Source organism: Thunnus maccoyii, chromosome 4 (assembly GCF_910596095.1).
Source record: "Thunnus maccoyii chromosome 4, fThuMac1.1, whole genome shotgun sequence".
Classification (NCBI taxonomy): domain Eukaryota; kingdom Metazoa; phylum Chordata; class Actinopteri; order Scombriformes; family Scombridae; genus Thunnus; species Thunnus maccoyii.
Window position 1 is genome coordinate 22,236,615 of NC_056536.1, and position 16,258 is coordinate 22,252,872.

Consider the following 16,258-nt stretch of genomic DNA (forward strand, 5'->3'; position numbering starts at 1 on the left):
TGTTCAATTATCTCCGACGGGGGAGCTCGCCGTTATCTTCTAGAAATGCTCCATCGCTGTGGTCCTGCGTTTCCTTCAGCTCTCCCCCGGCTTGTCGGAGCTGTTGAGCCGGAGCAGGAGTACCAACTGCCAAGACACGAGACAGGATATACAACTTCTGGTTTGTGCTTTCAAAATAAAACACTTGCCCACAAAACAGGCTTCAGATCATGCGTGGTTGCACGTTTATTTTCACTTGTTTACTAACTGAAGTCATAATAAAACATAATTTCAGGGGAAAAAAACGTGTACAGTGTGAAAATTCATTGATATTGTCCCAAAATGTCAGAAATATTCTCCTTTATTTTGAAGGTAAATCGATTAACTTCCGGTAATTTCATATAGTTAACACCGTCTCCTTTGAAACAGCTGAACGGGTCGTGTCTAGATTGGTAACCCTAGATTTGCGGAGCTCTCGCGAGATTTATTCCTCCATCCATTGGGCGCGTTTTTTGTCATTGTACAAAATAATTATGTTTTATGACGTGGCAACGCTGGAGTTAAGGTTTGGTTAGGTTAAGGCACAAAAAGAACACTTAGTTAGGGTTAGGGAAAGATCATGGTTTAGATTAAAATGATTAATCTCGCGAGATCTTTCGCAAATCAAGGGTTACCATTTAGACACCAGACCAGTTGCACGTCCAGTTTACTCCAATGTGATGCACCTACGCAGCCAGTTAGGGCAGCTCCTACAATGCAGCAGTGCTCATCGGGAAACGTAGTACTTGTAGTACGTAAAGTGAGCGTAAGGGGTCGACCGGCGCCAAGAAATGAACTCATTTCCCATTAGGCTTTGTTTGTTTGCCTATGTGGAACACGGAAATCTCTATCCGAGCCGTTTGTTGCCATAGAAATAGAAGCAACAGACAGGCTAACGGCTGTTCTGAAGTGAATGCCATATGCATATCTGCTGCCATCTGCCGGATGCCGCATTTTATTCATCTTTTCAGGTAAATGTAGTGCATATTCATATTCACACATTTTGTCATTGGGAAATTAATTAGGACGGGTTCGCAATTGTTCGAAGCCTTCTTAAAACAATAGGCCCTAATGAATATTGAAATAGGTTTTTTTCTTGCCATAATTATTCCTCCTGTTCATACTGGACATTAGATCTCTTTATAATGCACTTACAATGTAAGTGATGGGGGCCAAAATCCACAAGCCTCCCTCTGTGCAAAAATGTATTTAAATGAAGTCTTTTTAGTGCCAAAGACCCTCTTTTTGTTACTATATTTCCACTGCAGCTCAACAGGAAAAACTGTCCGAGGAAACAGAGAGAGGGAATTTTATGCTAAAAAGAATGTAAATGTGGCAGATATCCACTTGATATGACTATCTCAGACTGGTGAAGCCTCATATAAGCTTCAAATCAACTTTTAAATGCATTTTTTGCAAGGAATGACTGTGGATTTTGGCCCCCATCATTTAGAATCGAAAGCACATTTGAAGAGGATCTTATAACGGCCAGTATGAAAAGGAAGAATGATTATATTAAGGAAAACTTCTTTCAGTGTTCATATGGGGGCACCTGACCGTTGTTTTAAGACAGACTTGAAAAATTGTGAACCCCTCCTTTAATTTGTCTCATTGTGTGATTGCTGGCACTGTGGATACACAACATATGTTCGATTCGACCTGCAGGCAATGTTAGTCTTGGTTGAATTTCAATACTAATCAGCTTCCAGCAATGCAATCAATTTCAGCTTTCAGCAATTTCTTCAGACATTGCATTTTCTAGTTATTCCACAACTTCTTCTTATTCTGCATTCTGTACATTTTTTGACCTTTTCAACTGCTGCATACTGTGCTAGAAAAACCATTCAAATGTCAAACTGTGGTGAAACTATTACATTTCTGTTTTCTAGCATATTCCAGCGATTTTCTATTAATTTTTAAACATCAAAATATATGATGGCAGTTTATGGGAGAATTGGATCCAACTTGGTTGGAACCTCTGTCACTTTGAATCTCAAACTTTAAAACATTTACAAAACTTAGAATTTTCGAAGTTGTATTCTGTGTTGTGATATCATTTGTACTTTTGGAGAAATTAAGTCCAAATTGAGGGCTTTTACAATAGTTTTCAGATCTCCCCAGTGTGTGACATCATCAGGCACAGTGCAGAGCAGAGATTTTTTTAGACCAGTAAAAAATCCTAAACATGTCTCACTCCCACAGTTTTAACTTTTAAAGCACATATCATGCCTTAAAATGTTGCTACAAGTATCCTTTCTCTTAAAATGTAAATATATTTCCCATATAAGTTATAGTTTTTGAGATCTAAACCTTAATTGATAGGGAGTCACTGTCTCACTCTCATTGACTGCATTGAAATCTGTAGGCTCTCAGTCTCCTCTCTCTTCCATTTCTTAAATTTACAGATTCTCTCTTCCTTCTAACACTTTGTACACATGTTGTACTTCCTCATTCTCAACTAGTCCCGCTGCAACTAATAATGTTCAAATCTCTGAGCTACAAGCTTCATTTTTGGAAAATCAATTCTTACTAAACAAAATGGATTTGTGCTCCATGTTTCGGGAATCCCCTGCTGGCGCTGTGGTAAAGCCCATTACCAGAGCTTAACCTTGTAATGGTTATGTTGTAAGGTTCTGGATTTGATACCTGCCCAGGGCAGTGCTCCTGATAACTCTGTTCTTATAAATAAAGTTGCTTAACATGGTTATTATGTACCATTACGCAATGCGACTACAAAGCCCTTCACTATTATAAGAATGTCAGATCTAAAAAGAGAGATCTTTTTATGCAATTAAAAGTCTAAATATGAAAATCTGATCTTGCTTACTGTTTTCTCTGTCACAAGTTAGCTCAATGTATTGCATTGCTGTCTTACAAACTTGAGGTCATAGGTTTGATCCCACCTCCAGGCAATTTTGGTCTCGGTTGAATTTCAATGCTATTGAGCTTTCAACAATGTAACGCAATAAATTTCAGCTTTCAGCAATCACACAAAATTTCTTCAGAAATAAAATTTTCTAGTTTACACTAAAATCTAGCTACATCAGTGGGTCTATGGCATGTTTAAAACATTTTAATCATATGTGTTGCTCAGGTAGCGTTATACCAACAAGTCTTTCATTGCCTTTTCTTTATTATCACTACAGTTTTTTGTAAAAGCCTTTTTTTTCCCGGCAGACATTTTGACATGTCATAGCAGGAGAATTGCAGGTGAAACGCTAGTTAAATAACAAAATAAATGATGTGTGAAATCCGTTCAGCTTGCTAGCTGCCCTGGCTTCAGGGTCCTTCTATTGTGCATGCTGGCTCACTGTCACACAGTCATGGCTTACTGCGACACTAAAATGCAATGGAGTTATCATTAGTGTTATGAATAGCACCTGGTGTTTTTCCTCCAATTACAGGTCAAAATGTCTGCAGTGAAAAAGGCCTATTATGAAGTAATTAAACATTCAAATTCATGCAGTCATGTTTGTTCTTAACTTTATGCTGTTGTTAAATCCACGTTTTTATGAATGGTATAGTGTACATGTACACTCCATGTTTTCGTCTTTGACAGTATATCTTGACATGTAGTTATAGAGACTTCCAGCTGAATTGATGTATATATATGAGAAAAGAATTCTGCCTTCAAGGCTACACCTGGAGTTTCCCTATAGCTGTCTGGCTGCAGCATGCTCTAGTAAGTGAGCTTTACTAATAAGGATGGACTGAGGGCTGAAAGATAACTATTATGTTTACACTCACAGTATTCTTACCTTACAGATGAAATCTGAAGCATCACATGCCTGTTTGAAGGCATCACAAGACATGTTTCGTGCAAGGATAATTGTTTTGTCCCTTCTGACCTGGGGCAATGCTTCCCTTTGGTCTGAACACATTTTACCACACATTTTATTCTTTTAGGTGCAAAAAATGTCATGAAATGTGCAATACAAAAACAGAATTGTCTGTGTTTAGCATTTGCTTTAGCTCTTGTATCCTATTATTTACAGCAATCATTTTAACTGTCAAAATGATTAGGCTGCAGTGAATAGCTTACTTTTCTGTTTTACTGAATCACATTATACACTACTGCTACTGACCATCTATTCTATAATAAATTGTTTCTGAACTGTCTTTGCTTAAATGTCCTTTTCCCCCTCCATCTTTATGTCTACAGCACACTATCTTTGTTGTATAGTGGCTCTGAGGTGCAAAACACATTTCACAAAACAAATTAAGACAACATAAAGCACAACAGCATTTCACAAAACAGAAAGGGTGTGAATAGAGTATCTTTAATTAAATGTAGTCATATGTGCATTACCATAACCTCATTAGAACAAGAGTTGGATGTAAACATGCTGTTGTGTTTTCTGTTTTCTGTGTCCCAGTCTTCACCATTTGTCATGGTAAAGACTGATGAGATATGTCTGAAAATCACAGTCACTGTCACTCCCACATCATGTTGCTGGTTGGTACTTTCCTGGTCATGACCAAACTGAGCTGCACAATCAATTTTTTTAATAGATGATTTTAGATAACAGACAATGTGTAACTTCAAGGAAAATTATTGGACAAATTATATAAATATATTTGAATAGTTATTGATTGTTAGATTTCTGGATTTGTAAAGAACAATCAGAGAACTGAGTGTTTATGCATTATTCATAAGTTTTAAGCTAATCAAAAAGTTACAATTTTTTCATATCACATCAGCTCAAATTAAATAATAGGATTTTTATGATTAATTAAACACACACACACACACACACACACACACACCCACACACACACACATATACATATATATTTATAGAGAACATGTATGATACTCAATTGCTATACAGCTATGAATAAAAAGCAGTATAAAGCAGCATATAAAAAACTAAGTGAGGATCAAATGACCTAATTGTGTGAAAGAAACCACAAATCTAGATGGAATCAAAACTGAAATCCATCAAAAACAGGCACTGAAAAAATGATGGTTCTGTAAGCAAAACAATCTATACCAGAACAGATATGAATAAATCCAGACAAAGTTTCTGTTATGTTTTTACCATAACATAACACAGGGGCAACATTTTAGCATTGCACTGTGATAATTGGCTTTGAGGGCTCTCCAAATGTACATCATAAACGGATCTCTCCTCACCAAACTAAACCTAACCAGCTTTAGCAGGGGTACAAGGTAAGCCAATAAGATTTTATCTAATTGCTATGTCACTAAGGTCCCACTATTTGTAGCAGCAGGAGAAAAGCTTAACTATAATGATATCAGAAATCTTCTGAATCCTCTCATGACAAAAATCCAAAATCTATTTGTCCTTATTCACAACAGACACGCATTTCATTGAGCAAATACTTAGTTAACATGTTGAGAATCTGGTCGGCTGGTCATGTGTTTACTTTCACAATATGTGTATTAACAAACAGAATATATACTAGATTATTGTATCTCATAACAGTCCAACAGAAGGCTATAGTGATGTGGCCATAGTATGAGTTTTTGTTGAGGAGTGGGTGCTCTATTTTATACCTGTACAGTAATAAGATTAGTTGTCTAATCCGGGAGGAGTCAAGAATAGCCCTACACTCCCCCAAGAGACACAGAGTGAGAGGAGGAACCTATACAGAGAATTATTTACAAGTGGCACAATCCCTGCTGCTTTTCAACACATTCTTGAGCTTTAAAAAAAATATTCCCATACTTTGTCTGTCATTCTGGTGAGGTAGATGGCTTTCCACAAAGGAGAGCCCAGGATCTTGTGGATGCTTGTGTTGCTCCACCCCGACACACAGAGATAATCTGAGGCGAATCAAATCAAGCGGGATTGACTTTACACAGAGCTGGAGAGTGAAAGGCAACGTCAGAGCTGTGGAGGTTAATGTCAGAAATGTTGGCGACTGCAGCTGTTGAACATTTGTGTTCAGAGGTGGTGGTCACAAACTCCTTGTCTCATGTACTACAGGTAAATTTGTTTTGTTTTTTTTATTCTATCTTAATTTCTTTTTTATTTATTGTTAGATTGGTTGCATTGGTTTCCTTGTTAGCTAATTCAAGGTTGATTATTTTACATATTTGTCTTGAAGAGTGATCAAGAATTTTGTACAGTGATTAGGATGCTAAGACAAAACTACCAGCTAAGAATAGCAGCTTGCAGTCCTTTGAAATGGATTTTGTCTGCTTTGTATTTGACTGAATATGATGATGTTGATCTTTTATCACTGTATATGTGTAAGTGGTTCTCTCTAACTTGCCTTGTCATGTATAGTCTCAAACTAAGGCTTTTTAATAAAATGCAGAGCACTGGTCATCTATAAGAGGCCCTCTCCAAGAAACGGGTTATGTATTTCAGACTTAAGGTTAGGCCTACAGCACCAGTTGTTAGGGTTTGACAGAGTGTATATAACAAGGTAGATATATGTGTGTCCAGGCTCTGCTATGACTGTAGATGTCAGCCTAAGTGACGGTTCATATGGCACTCCATGCAAAGACAAGCGGTGGAACTCTGATGGAATACAGTAAGTAAGGATGGCGGGATGTTAGGCATTAATAAAATGTATCTGTTAATGACTGTAGGTCAATTAGTTGGTCAGGTTTTTATTGTACCATAATACTACATTAAAATGCTTTTCAAATGTACCAGATGACTGTCTATTTTTACTGTAATTCCCTGATGTCAGACTTGCAACACCAGATAAGGATTAGACACCTCTAAGTGAGCACTCACCACTGATGATCTTAACCATTTAGGAGTTACAGAACAACCTACATTTGATGGTGTACCACTGCTTCTGAGGATCTGAAACTTCTCATAGCATTTTAATATCTGTTTACTCTGCTGAGAAACCACTGGTCTCATAGCTTCAATTAAAATATAACGGATTATGTACAATAAACAGATCAATTATATTATACTAAACAATTTCTGTAATATTATATTTTTCGTCTCTTTCCTTCTCCTATAAAACCTCCAGTCAGAGCCCCGAGGGCAAAATACACAATGGTAGGAGAAGCTATACGTCATGTCATCCCTGGACATATGCAATGCTCAATCGGCTGTGGAGGTCAAACTTGCAAGTATGACAACCCAAGTTACTGGAGTGAAGACCAACAGGCTATAAAAGGCCTCTATTCATCCTGGTACACATGCTTTTTCTACCTATTTCTACCCAGTAGTAGTAGTAGTGATAGTGCAACAAAACATAACAGTTTGCCAAATTGTCTATTTCAGTCATATGTTTTATTCATATTTTATTCATATTTTCTCTGTAGCCATGTTAGCTGAACTGAAAAACATGGATCTTGATGTACTAAACATCCCACTAACATTTTTTCTACTATTTCAGGATTACTGATCATCTTCTTGCTATGTCCAGACCCTCAACAGAAATCATTGAGAAATATAACATTATTGATCAGTTCAGAAGGTACACACAACTGTATTTCTCAGCAGCTTCTTGACTACGAGTACAGCTTCTGGGGAAATGATTATAATGAAGTGTAAATGTCTCTGTTTGTGTGTTTGTGTTTGTGTCAAGGAATGGAATTAAAACAGTGATCAACCTACAGATACCTGGTGAACATGCCAGCTGTGGAAACCCTCTTGAGCCAGAGAGCGGCTTCTCATACCACCCAGAGGTTTTCATGGAAAACAACAGTAAGTACTTTATGCAGTTCTTGGTAAGTAGTGGTCTGTTATGTTGCTCAAGTGTGACTGAAAGCATCTTTCCATTTCAGTTTATTTCTACAATTTTGGCTGGACTGATTATGGGGTGGCAAACCTCACCACTGTGCTGGACATGATGAAGGTCATGGCCTTCGCAATGCAGGAGGGAAAGATAGCAGTCCACTGTCACGCAGGTCTTGGCAGAACAGGTAGATTTATAAGGAATATTTAAGGATAGGTTCACATTTCTTTTGTTTTAAAAAGTAGAAAGTAAAAGTATTCAGGTGCCCAAATGAGCATTGAAACAGGTTTTCTTGCTGTGATCATTCCTGCTGTTGGCCATTAAGAGATCCCTGCATAATGCACTTTTAATGTAAGTGGTCTACAGTCCTCCATCCCATATTAGCTTCAGATACACTTTTAAATACATTTGGATTTTGTTCCCTGCCACTCACATTATAAGCGCATATGGAGAGGATATTTTAATGGCCGGTATGTACAGGAGGAATGATTACAGCAAGCAAAACCTCTTTCAATGTTCATTTGGGCACCTGACTGTTGTTTTAAGACAGACTTGAAAAATTGTGAACCCCTTCTGTAAGTGTTTTGACAATTTAGTACAGTCTGATCTTTCATCTGCACAATCTAACAGTGTTTCTCCTTTTATCCCTCCAGGTGTGCTGTTAGCATGTTTCTTGGCCTTTGCCACCAGGATGACTGCTAACCAGGCTATTTTACACGTGCGTGCCAAACGCCCTGGCTCCATCCAGACCCGAGGTCAGCTACGTTGTGTCAGACAGTTCGTCCAGTTCCTTGCCCCTTTGAGGAGTGTATTTTCCTGTGCTGAACCTCGATCCAACCCAGTCACCCTGTCCCAGTATCTAAACCGCCAGAGACACATACTGCACGGCTATGAGAGGAAGGAGCTGAGGTACCTACCAAAGATTGTCCAACTAGTGTCCAGGCTGCTCTTGGACATTGCAGAGAATCGAGAGGTGATTGAGGAGGACATTCTGGAGGCACCTGATATTGATGACATAGAGATGACTCTCAGCGTCATTGAGAAGATGGGCCCTGAGTTATATGCAAAGGAGCCCCGCTTACCAGGTACTCCCACATTACCCAGACATTTCAACGAGCCACCAATTTTCTACCATCGAAAAAGCCTGAGCTACAGTGAGTCAGACTTGACACGACTGGGCTCGAAGCTCAACCTCCTCACACAACCTCTCAGCTCCCTCTCGCAGAGTAATACTCTCGTGGACATTTCCTCATCTGAGACTGTTCTCCCTGCAAAGAAGTGTCAAAGTTTTAACAGTAACGCGTCTGAAATCTCAAACAGTTCGACAAGCTCACTCTGGCAAGTCAAGAATGTTGAAAAACAAAAAGATGTATCCATTCTGATAAAGAAAGTGAAGAAGAAAACCATCCAACGCAGTGAGTCTGTGGGAAACAATGAACCAACCAAAGAGGGTAGCATGCTGGCCAGGTGGAAGGCAGAACAGAGGGAGTTAGAAACGAATGGGAAGCGGTCGCAAGTCAGAGAGGAGGAACAGTCAGAGGTGCCCTTTATCACCCTGCAGTCAGAGTTGTCCCTGGATGCCAGGAGGTTGCTAGTGGCACAAGCTCTGGCAGTGAACCTTTTTCTCGATGGGGAAGAAGAGCACAAGAGCAAAGTCTTAGCCTGGCAGGTAACTGATCCATACCAGCGGTATAGTAGTAAGGCTAATGTTGGGCTAAAATGCCAATTATTAAATTAAATCATGTTCTAACTTTGGTAACTCCAAAAGGTAGTATCAAAAAGACCTTCCATGTCCAGAATAATTTCAAAGATGCTAATAAAGCTATAACGGAAAAATGTGTCTGAGTGAGCCGTGTCACACAGGTCAGTCACAGGGTCTAACATGACCTCCTGAATGTGTGCAGGCAGAGCTGAACCAAGGCGGTGCGTGGGAAAGGCTGTGTATGGAGCGGGATCCCTTCATCCTCACTGGGCTGATGTGGGCATGGTTGGAGCAGCTTAAAGAGCCGGTCATCTGCCTCCAGGATGCTCAAGCCCTGACACCCTACAACAGTAATGCTCAAACTGTCCTCAACACACTTGACCAGGTCAGATATTCTCTTCCTGGACAATGAAGCTCCTAAGTTTATGTACATATATTTTTTTAGATTTACCCTTCTTGTCATGTCCTCCCAGGCCCCTAAAGAAACGTTAACATGCATACTAGATTGTATGGCTCATATGCTGATGATACCAGAAGAGGTTGAAAACGCATTCCTGGAGCGTACTATCAAGGCTTTCACCTGGGTAAGAAAAGTGATTATTTTCACCTTTTAAATTAATTTCATCATTGGTTTTGTTTCAGCCACTTAATAATCTTGTTTGCCTTTAAACAGATGGAAAATAACTCAGAGGATAGATGCAATGTGTACGAGTCCATGACTACAGTCCTGAGGTGTGTCCTTGAGGACATGAGATGTATGGCCATCGAAGCAGAGGAGAACCCTCTCTTTACAGACAGACCATGACACTACCTGTCATGCGTATGTGCTGCACTGCCTGTACCTCCATGTGGAGGCATGAAAGAGAAAAAAATGCTTTTGTGCCTTGTCAGGAAAATATTGAATATGTAGTAACTGATTTTGTGGGATAAAAATAAACATTTATGGAACATAGTTTATTGTCACCAATACACAACTTACAGGCCTGAGTATTATTTACCTCAGTAATGAGTGGGGGTATCATATTAAAGAACAGGTGGCCAGAATATTTTTTGCGATATGCCTTAAGACTGGTCACAATCAACACTGATATGACTCGGCTCCAAAAGCATAGTTAAAAACATTCTTATACCTGCACAGATTTCTAATTTATTAACAAACATGTTGTATCACACAGTGTATCAATGCCTTTCCCATAACAGTGTTTATTATCTTTAATACATTCTCTTTTTTGTAAACATAGATAAAGACATAATGTAAGCACATATGATGAACACTTCATAATAAAAGCAAATGTTCTTCCTTACAACGGGTGGTGCAAACTGCATGCAGACACTTTTTCTTGTGGGGTGGCGATGCTCAGGAGGTGAAAGAATAAGCTTTCAAGACGTCTTTCCCATCTTTCCCTTCTGCTGAGGCCACGATGCTTGAGTAGTCACAGGAGACATGAGTGAACCCTCTAGAACACAGAAGCATAAAGTAACAAGATTAGGAAATGACAGCCAAGGGAAGGTGAAAATACCTGTAATTCAGTTACTCCCTGCCAGTGTGGATAAAGCACCGACAGATGGCTGTCCTCTACCTCTGACCTAGGTATCGAACATAGTTCCCAAAATCTACACACATGACCATACAAGCCTTGCTTAGGGAACCAAATTCAGCCTGGCTTCTATAATCACCAGCTGTCGTTGAACCACTACCAACGGGCCTATTTAGTCAGGAATCCTAACAGCCAGGGTCACAACGAAGGGTATTGGTGCAAAAAGGTGTTGGAGGTTTGAAAGTACTCCAAGATGGCCTTCTAATGGGTCATCTCTGGAGGAGGCCCACTCTGACGGTTGAAGGAACTCACCCAGTTTTATAGGGCAGCTTCAGAGTCCTGGCCCTAACTGTTTAGCCAATTTAGTCCCTTATTATAAATCTCTTCACCTAATTGTATTCTGAAATCATACATCTATTACATGTACAGCAGTAAGTTGATCTCAGTCTTTAAATCTGAACCATTACCTTCCTGTTATTCAATAAACACTAAAAGTTTATCCTTAATAAATTTCATCATAATTTTTAATCTAAATGAATTTAAAACTAACGTCATCCTATCCCAAAGGAGGCGTCTTTGCCTACCTGGGAGAAACCAGAAGACCTCAGAGATGAGCACAAGTCAGGAACTTTGGTTGGAGTGTATAAAAATACAAACCAGTTTTATTTGGTTTTTACAAAATAAGCAATTGAAGAATGCAAAAAGCAAAATACAAAACCTTAAGAAAAAAATTAAAAAGCAAAAAGCTAAAAGACTAAAGAGAGTCTCAAAGAGATCTCTCAAAAAGCCCTAAGGAAGAAGGGGGTCCCGCAAAAAGACAAAAGGAACCTTGAGCCTCTCTTGGCTTTTCTTTTTATAACTCTACAACTTCCTCTAATTTGTATTACCACGTATAATCTATCTCTGGGACATCTCTCAGTTACATGTTGATGTTATATGACTTTTCTTGACTACCGTCAGGTAATCTGACGGTTGTCTAGGTTTTTGATGTTTGTTTGTGTTTGTTTAGTCATTCTTGACGGTTCAGATCTAGTTCAGTACATGTTGCACAAGTTGTGTAAATCCCCCACAAATAGTGCAAGACATTAAACTATGTTTAATTTGTCACCAATTAAAATTACATAAAATAGTCAGAAGTAGGCTTGAGTAGAGTATGTCTCAGCCACATATAGTGGAACTTTCAACACTGTTAATAATGAGATGCATTAGGAGTAACTATTAATGTTGGTAACCTGGCTGCTGTTGATACAGATGAGATACTAAAATGTCATAGTATACCTGGACATTGTGTGAGAGCCTCCCAGTAAGTGGTACTGGCTCTCCAGTGTCAACCCATCGCTTCTGTCCTTTCTCCATGTCAGCACTCGCAAGGAGAGATCCCGAGAGGCTGTCACCACACGAAAGCTATCCTGTGAATGTCAAGAAAACTCAGTCAAGAAAAGTCTTTTTTAATACATATACTTTTCTCATTTTCAAACAGTGAGAAGAGTGTGCTGTATTTTTCTTTAAAAAGCACTCGCAATGTAGCTCTCTAACATGCTTTTAGCTTTTTATTTGGAGGGGTCGCATATTGCTTTTTTTTATGACATCTAGCTCTTGTCCCATTTGAATGGGAATGCACTTATTCTAAGTCACTTTGGGCAAAAACATCTGCCAAATGAATGTAATGTAATATATAGAATCAGTACAGATGGATATTTCTTTGAATTCCAAATCAGAAAACATCTTACCACACATATAGCGGAAATAGGCATAGCATGATCTTTGAAGCTTGCAAGCAGGGCACCTTTCAGAGAGTAAACCCAGAGCTGCTGGTCAGCTGCCAACACTATGCAGTTGCTGTCTTTGGCCTCTAGAAGGATGTGTGAGGACATGCTGTCCATTGTCAGGGGGAAGGACTCCACCTGCTGGACTAAAATAAGAAGAGATTCAAAATTACACCAGCATGAGCTGACTATTTTGGAAAATCCCAGAATGACCTTTGACAACACAGAAAACAAGAGTGAACTTCTTGGATTCAACTATGGGTTTAACTTGTCTGTCAAAATCAAAATAATTACACTAGTAGTTTTCCAGTTGAGAAAATTTCTCCCAGTAAGTCTTTTGAACATCACTACATAATAATGAGTCTGGAGAAAAGCCCTTGCTATCTAATTCAGAGTAGCTGACACTAAAACTGATCTTTAAGATACACCAGGTGAACATTTTTCCATGATTCAACTTCATTGTAGCTGTATTAGAAATGTCTTGAAGTGGTGCCATGCTAGTCATCCACAGGAATAAGCAAAAAAAAACCCCACAATGACAAATGGATCCAACTAGGCAGTTTCCATAAAAGCAGCTGTTCTTAAAAGTATGTGTGGTCAATGGTAGATTTTTTTTAAGATGCCTCACAAATTGACTCCAATTTTCTAATGGCCAATATGATACTCTATGACACATCTAGGGCATGTTACCAGTCAATAAGCACATAGCTCAGTACTCACCCTGGATCTCTGACTTGTACTTAGCCTTTTTAATGCTGACATCAAAGACAGTGAGGGCTTTGTTGTTTGGGCGCCCGTTGCAATGAATGATGGCCAGTCTGGCAGGCTGAGTGGGTATGAAGACAGCAGCCTGGCATCCAGTGACTGGTACTGACTGGCACAGAGGATCTTCGTCCTCAGAGGGAGAGGTCAAACTCTCTGTGAAAATCACCTGTTAACAAACCAAACTACAGAAATCTACTAAATGTGTTTTTACTGTTTCCCACTGTGCTTATCTATGAACATTGTGTCATTTGCGCAGAGGTAATGTGGTAAAAGAAAACACATGAGCAGGAAATGCAAACATTAAGTCAGGCTGTCAAAGACAACAAGACATACCTTTGGACTTAAATCATCATTGTTCTTGGTTCCAGCTGTGATCCATTTCTTGTCAGGTGAAACTATGAGTACGTTGACGTTAAAGCTGTCACACACCATTATGCTGGACTTTTTAGTCAAAGCTGAGCCAGCTAGTGTACACACAGATCCCTGACTGGTTCCTACCTGGAAGACATAAGTGCTACTTTGTAGATTTTAAAAAAATTTGTATATAAATTCAGATTTAAACCAATAAATGCCGAAATTACTTACAGAAAGAAACCAGTCATTGCTGATATTGTACTGTAGTAAGGTACAATATGGAGATGCAGTAGAAAAGGAGGCCACCTCCTGGCCAGTCTGACACTGCCAGATCTTGATGAGGCCTGTGGAGTCTGCTGTGATCACAACTTCACGCTTTTCATCACTTACAAGCCCTGTCAAAGGACTCTGCACAGGACTGCACCACAGGAGCTCACCCTGAAAGAATAAAAGTACATCAAGTAAGTGTCTTGACCAGGGGCATTTATACCAGTGGATTTGAGGGAGGAGTAACTATAGGAGAAAGTTAGAGTCTCTGAGGCTTATCTGAAATGACACCTGCATGCACATGACTTGCAGTGGCACATGATTGTAGCACGCGCCATTGGATTAGTGTAGATAAAAATTTTGAATGCAGTATGATACCTGCTTTCAAACACTGTCACTTTCACTTCTGGCTTTACTTTGTGCCATCTCTGATCTAAGCCAAAAAAAAAAACACTACTCGGAAAGGTATTGTCTAAGTTTTCGATATGGACTGATAAGAACTGGCAACATGTGACACTTGACACACATCTAAACATTGCTTGAAAGTCATATGATTATCAGCTGGTTGTGAGACTGTTATGCAAAAGACAAATGAAAAATGATCTAAATCTGAAACATAGCCTACATATGTAAATATACTGTACACTCAGTTTGGATTAGGTAGATAAATGAATCAATAGCATCTTAAATTAAGCTCTATAGGTGAAAACATTTTGCATTGTTACAATAACTTTTGACATGACTTTACTGAGCATGCATGATGATATGCTGAAGCTGTCGCACTGACATTTTGGATATTCCATGCTCGGACTGTACCATCAGTTGAAGCACTGCAGACTATGGCACTGCTGTTCCAGAGGTCAGGAAGTTGAGCTGAATTCCCCTGCAGGTACACCAAGCCTACCACGCTGCCTGATGGACAACATGTCAGGCACAAAAATTAGATGATGCAGGAGGATGTCATGTAGGAGACTCAAGAGAAAGAGAGAGAAAGGGATTAAGAGACAGCATACCTGTGTGACCTCTGAGGCTTTTGCAGATGTAACCTCCTGTTGTGCCTTTTGTCATCTTCATCTCTAAATGGCAACGTCGCAAAAAGTAACTCTTCCATGAGTGACTCACCTGTTCACTCCCCAACACTGCAAGGTTACAGAAACTCCAGCGCTGCAGACACATCCTCCTGAAAGGAGCACAGAATTACAAGTATAGTTATTATGTCATACACATACAAGTGCCCAGCCCAGATGGACTTACAAGACACCAAAATACAGTTGTAGCAGTGAAACATTTGTCAAACATAGACAAGAACAAAACTTCTTTCATTACATTGCAAATAACTTTGTCTTCTGTACAGAACTCTACAAATAAAATCAGCCACACAAAATGTTCCTTCCTGAAACACAGCTTCATTCATCCAGAAGCACTTATCAGTAGCCCTTAAATCATCATATAATGAGCAATAAAACATTAATCACATAGTTAACAGGGTATTTTCTCCTCAGGGAGACCAGTAAACCTGCCTGGTTCTACAGCTAGCTAACAAATTAAGGTTTATACCAAACATCAGCAGACCATCTTTCTTCAGTTTCATGAAGCTGCAATATGTAATCACCGTAATCTCAGATTACAGTGGATCTGAGAGATGCTGCAACTGCTGCATTGTGGGATTTATTATTGAAAAAAGAGCAGCATAAACATTCTCTACTTGAAGAAAATGAAAATGATAATGAAAGAACAAACAAAGCTCACCTCCATAACCACGGAGTCTCTGCAGCTTCATGCCAAGCCTGAAGACAAATATAAATATCACATCAAGCACAATAAGTCACTTTTAGGAATTATTCCAATAAACTCGCTATTATTGCATCGGCTACTTCCGCAAGTTGGACACTCCTTACCTTACACACACTTGAGGCACTGATTAAATCTTCCTCGGTCAGGAATGTAAAAATATGAATAAGGCAATCACCGATCAAGTACGGATGATGCAGATCCATACTGAACGATCAATGATTTTACAGCCCCTCACCAATTATCTATATGTCAAAGCAACAACAGTAGCGAGTTTGGGCAACGGAAAGACTGCAGGGACAAGAAGGAATAGTTTGTTTTTCTTTAACCTGCACAGTCTTCAATAAGCCGCCAGATGTCGCCATAATAAAAGGTAGGCG

General features: G+C 39.3%; 2 protein-coding genes across 6 annotated transcripts; one reads left to right on the forward strand and one right to left on the reverse strand.

The window, feature by feature from the left end:
• Positions 1-685: 685 nt before the first annotated feature.
• ptpdc1b (protein tyrosine phosphatase domain containing 1b) lies at positions 686-10,349 on the forward strand. Of its 5 annotated transcripts, none has more exons than XM_042409525.1 (12): positions 686-989; positions 3,578-3,700; positions 5,733-5,972; positions 6,438-6,525; positions 6,982-7,147; positions 7,354-7,434; positions 7,546-7,664; positions 7,745-7,882; positions 8,349-9,364; positions 9,600-9,782; positions 9,871-9,981; positions 10,071-10,349. In XM_042409525.1, the coding sequence occupies exons 4-12, from the start codon at positions 6,480-6,482 to the stop codon at positions 10,200-10,202; spliced, it is 1,992 nt and encodes a 663-aa protein (XP_042265459.1). In that variant the 5' UTR covers positions 686-989; positions 3,578-3,700; positions 5,733-5,972; positions 6,438-6,479; the 3' UTR covers positions 10,203-10,349. The 5 variants fall into 5 exon arrangements, with proteins under 5 accessions (XP_042265459.1, XP_042265460.1, XP_042265462.1 ...); XM_042409526.1 differs by having other exon boundaries at positions 5,737-5,972; XM_042409528.1 differs by lacking the exon at positions 5,733-5,972.
• Positions 10,325-16,192, reverse strand: fbxw12 (F-box and WD repeat domain containing 12). The gene is made up of 10 exons (XM_042409530.1): positions 15,986-16,192; positions 15,837-15,874; positions 15,101-15,267; positions 14,875-14,999; positions 14,052-14,258; positions 13,800-13,964; positions 13,422-13,632; positions 12,666-12,847; positions 12,214-12,344; positions 10,325-10,854 (listed from the first exon to the last, which is right to left on the reverse strand). Exons 1-10 carry the CDS (start codon positions 16,082-16,084, stop codon positions 10,755-10,757), a joined length of 1,425 nt encoding a protein of 474 aa, XP_042265464.1. The 5' UTR covers positions 16,085-16,192; the 3' UTR covers positions 10,325-10,754.
• Between the last annotated feature and the right edge of the window lie 66 nt (positions 16,193-16,258).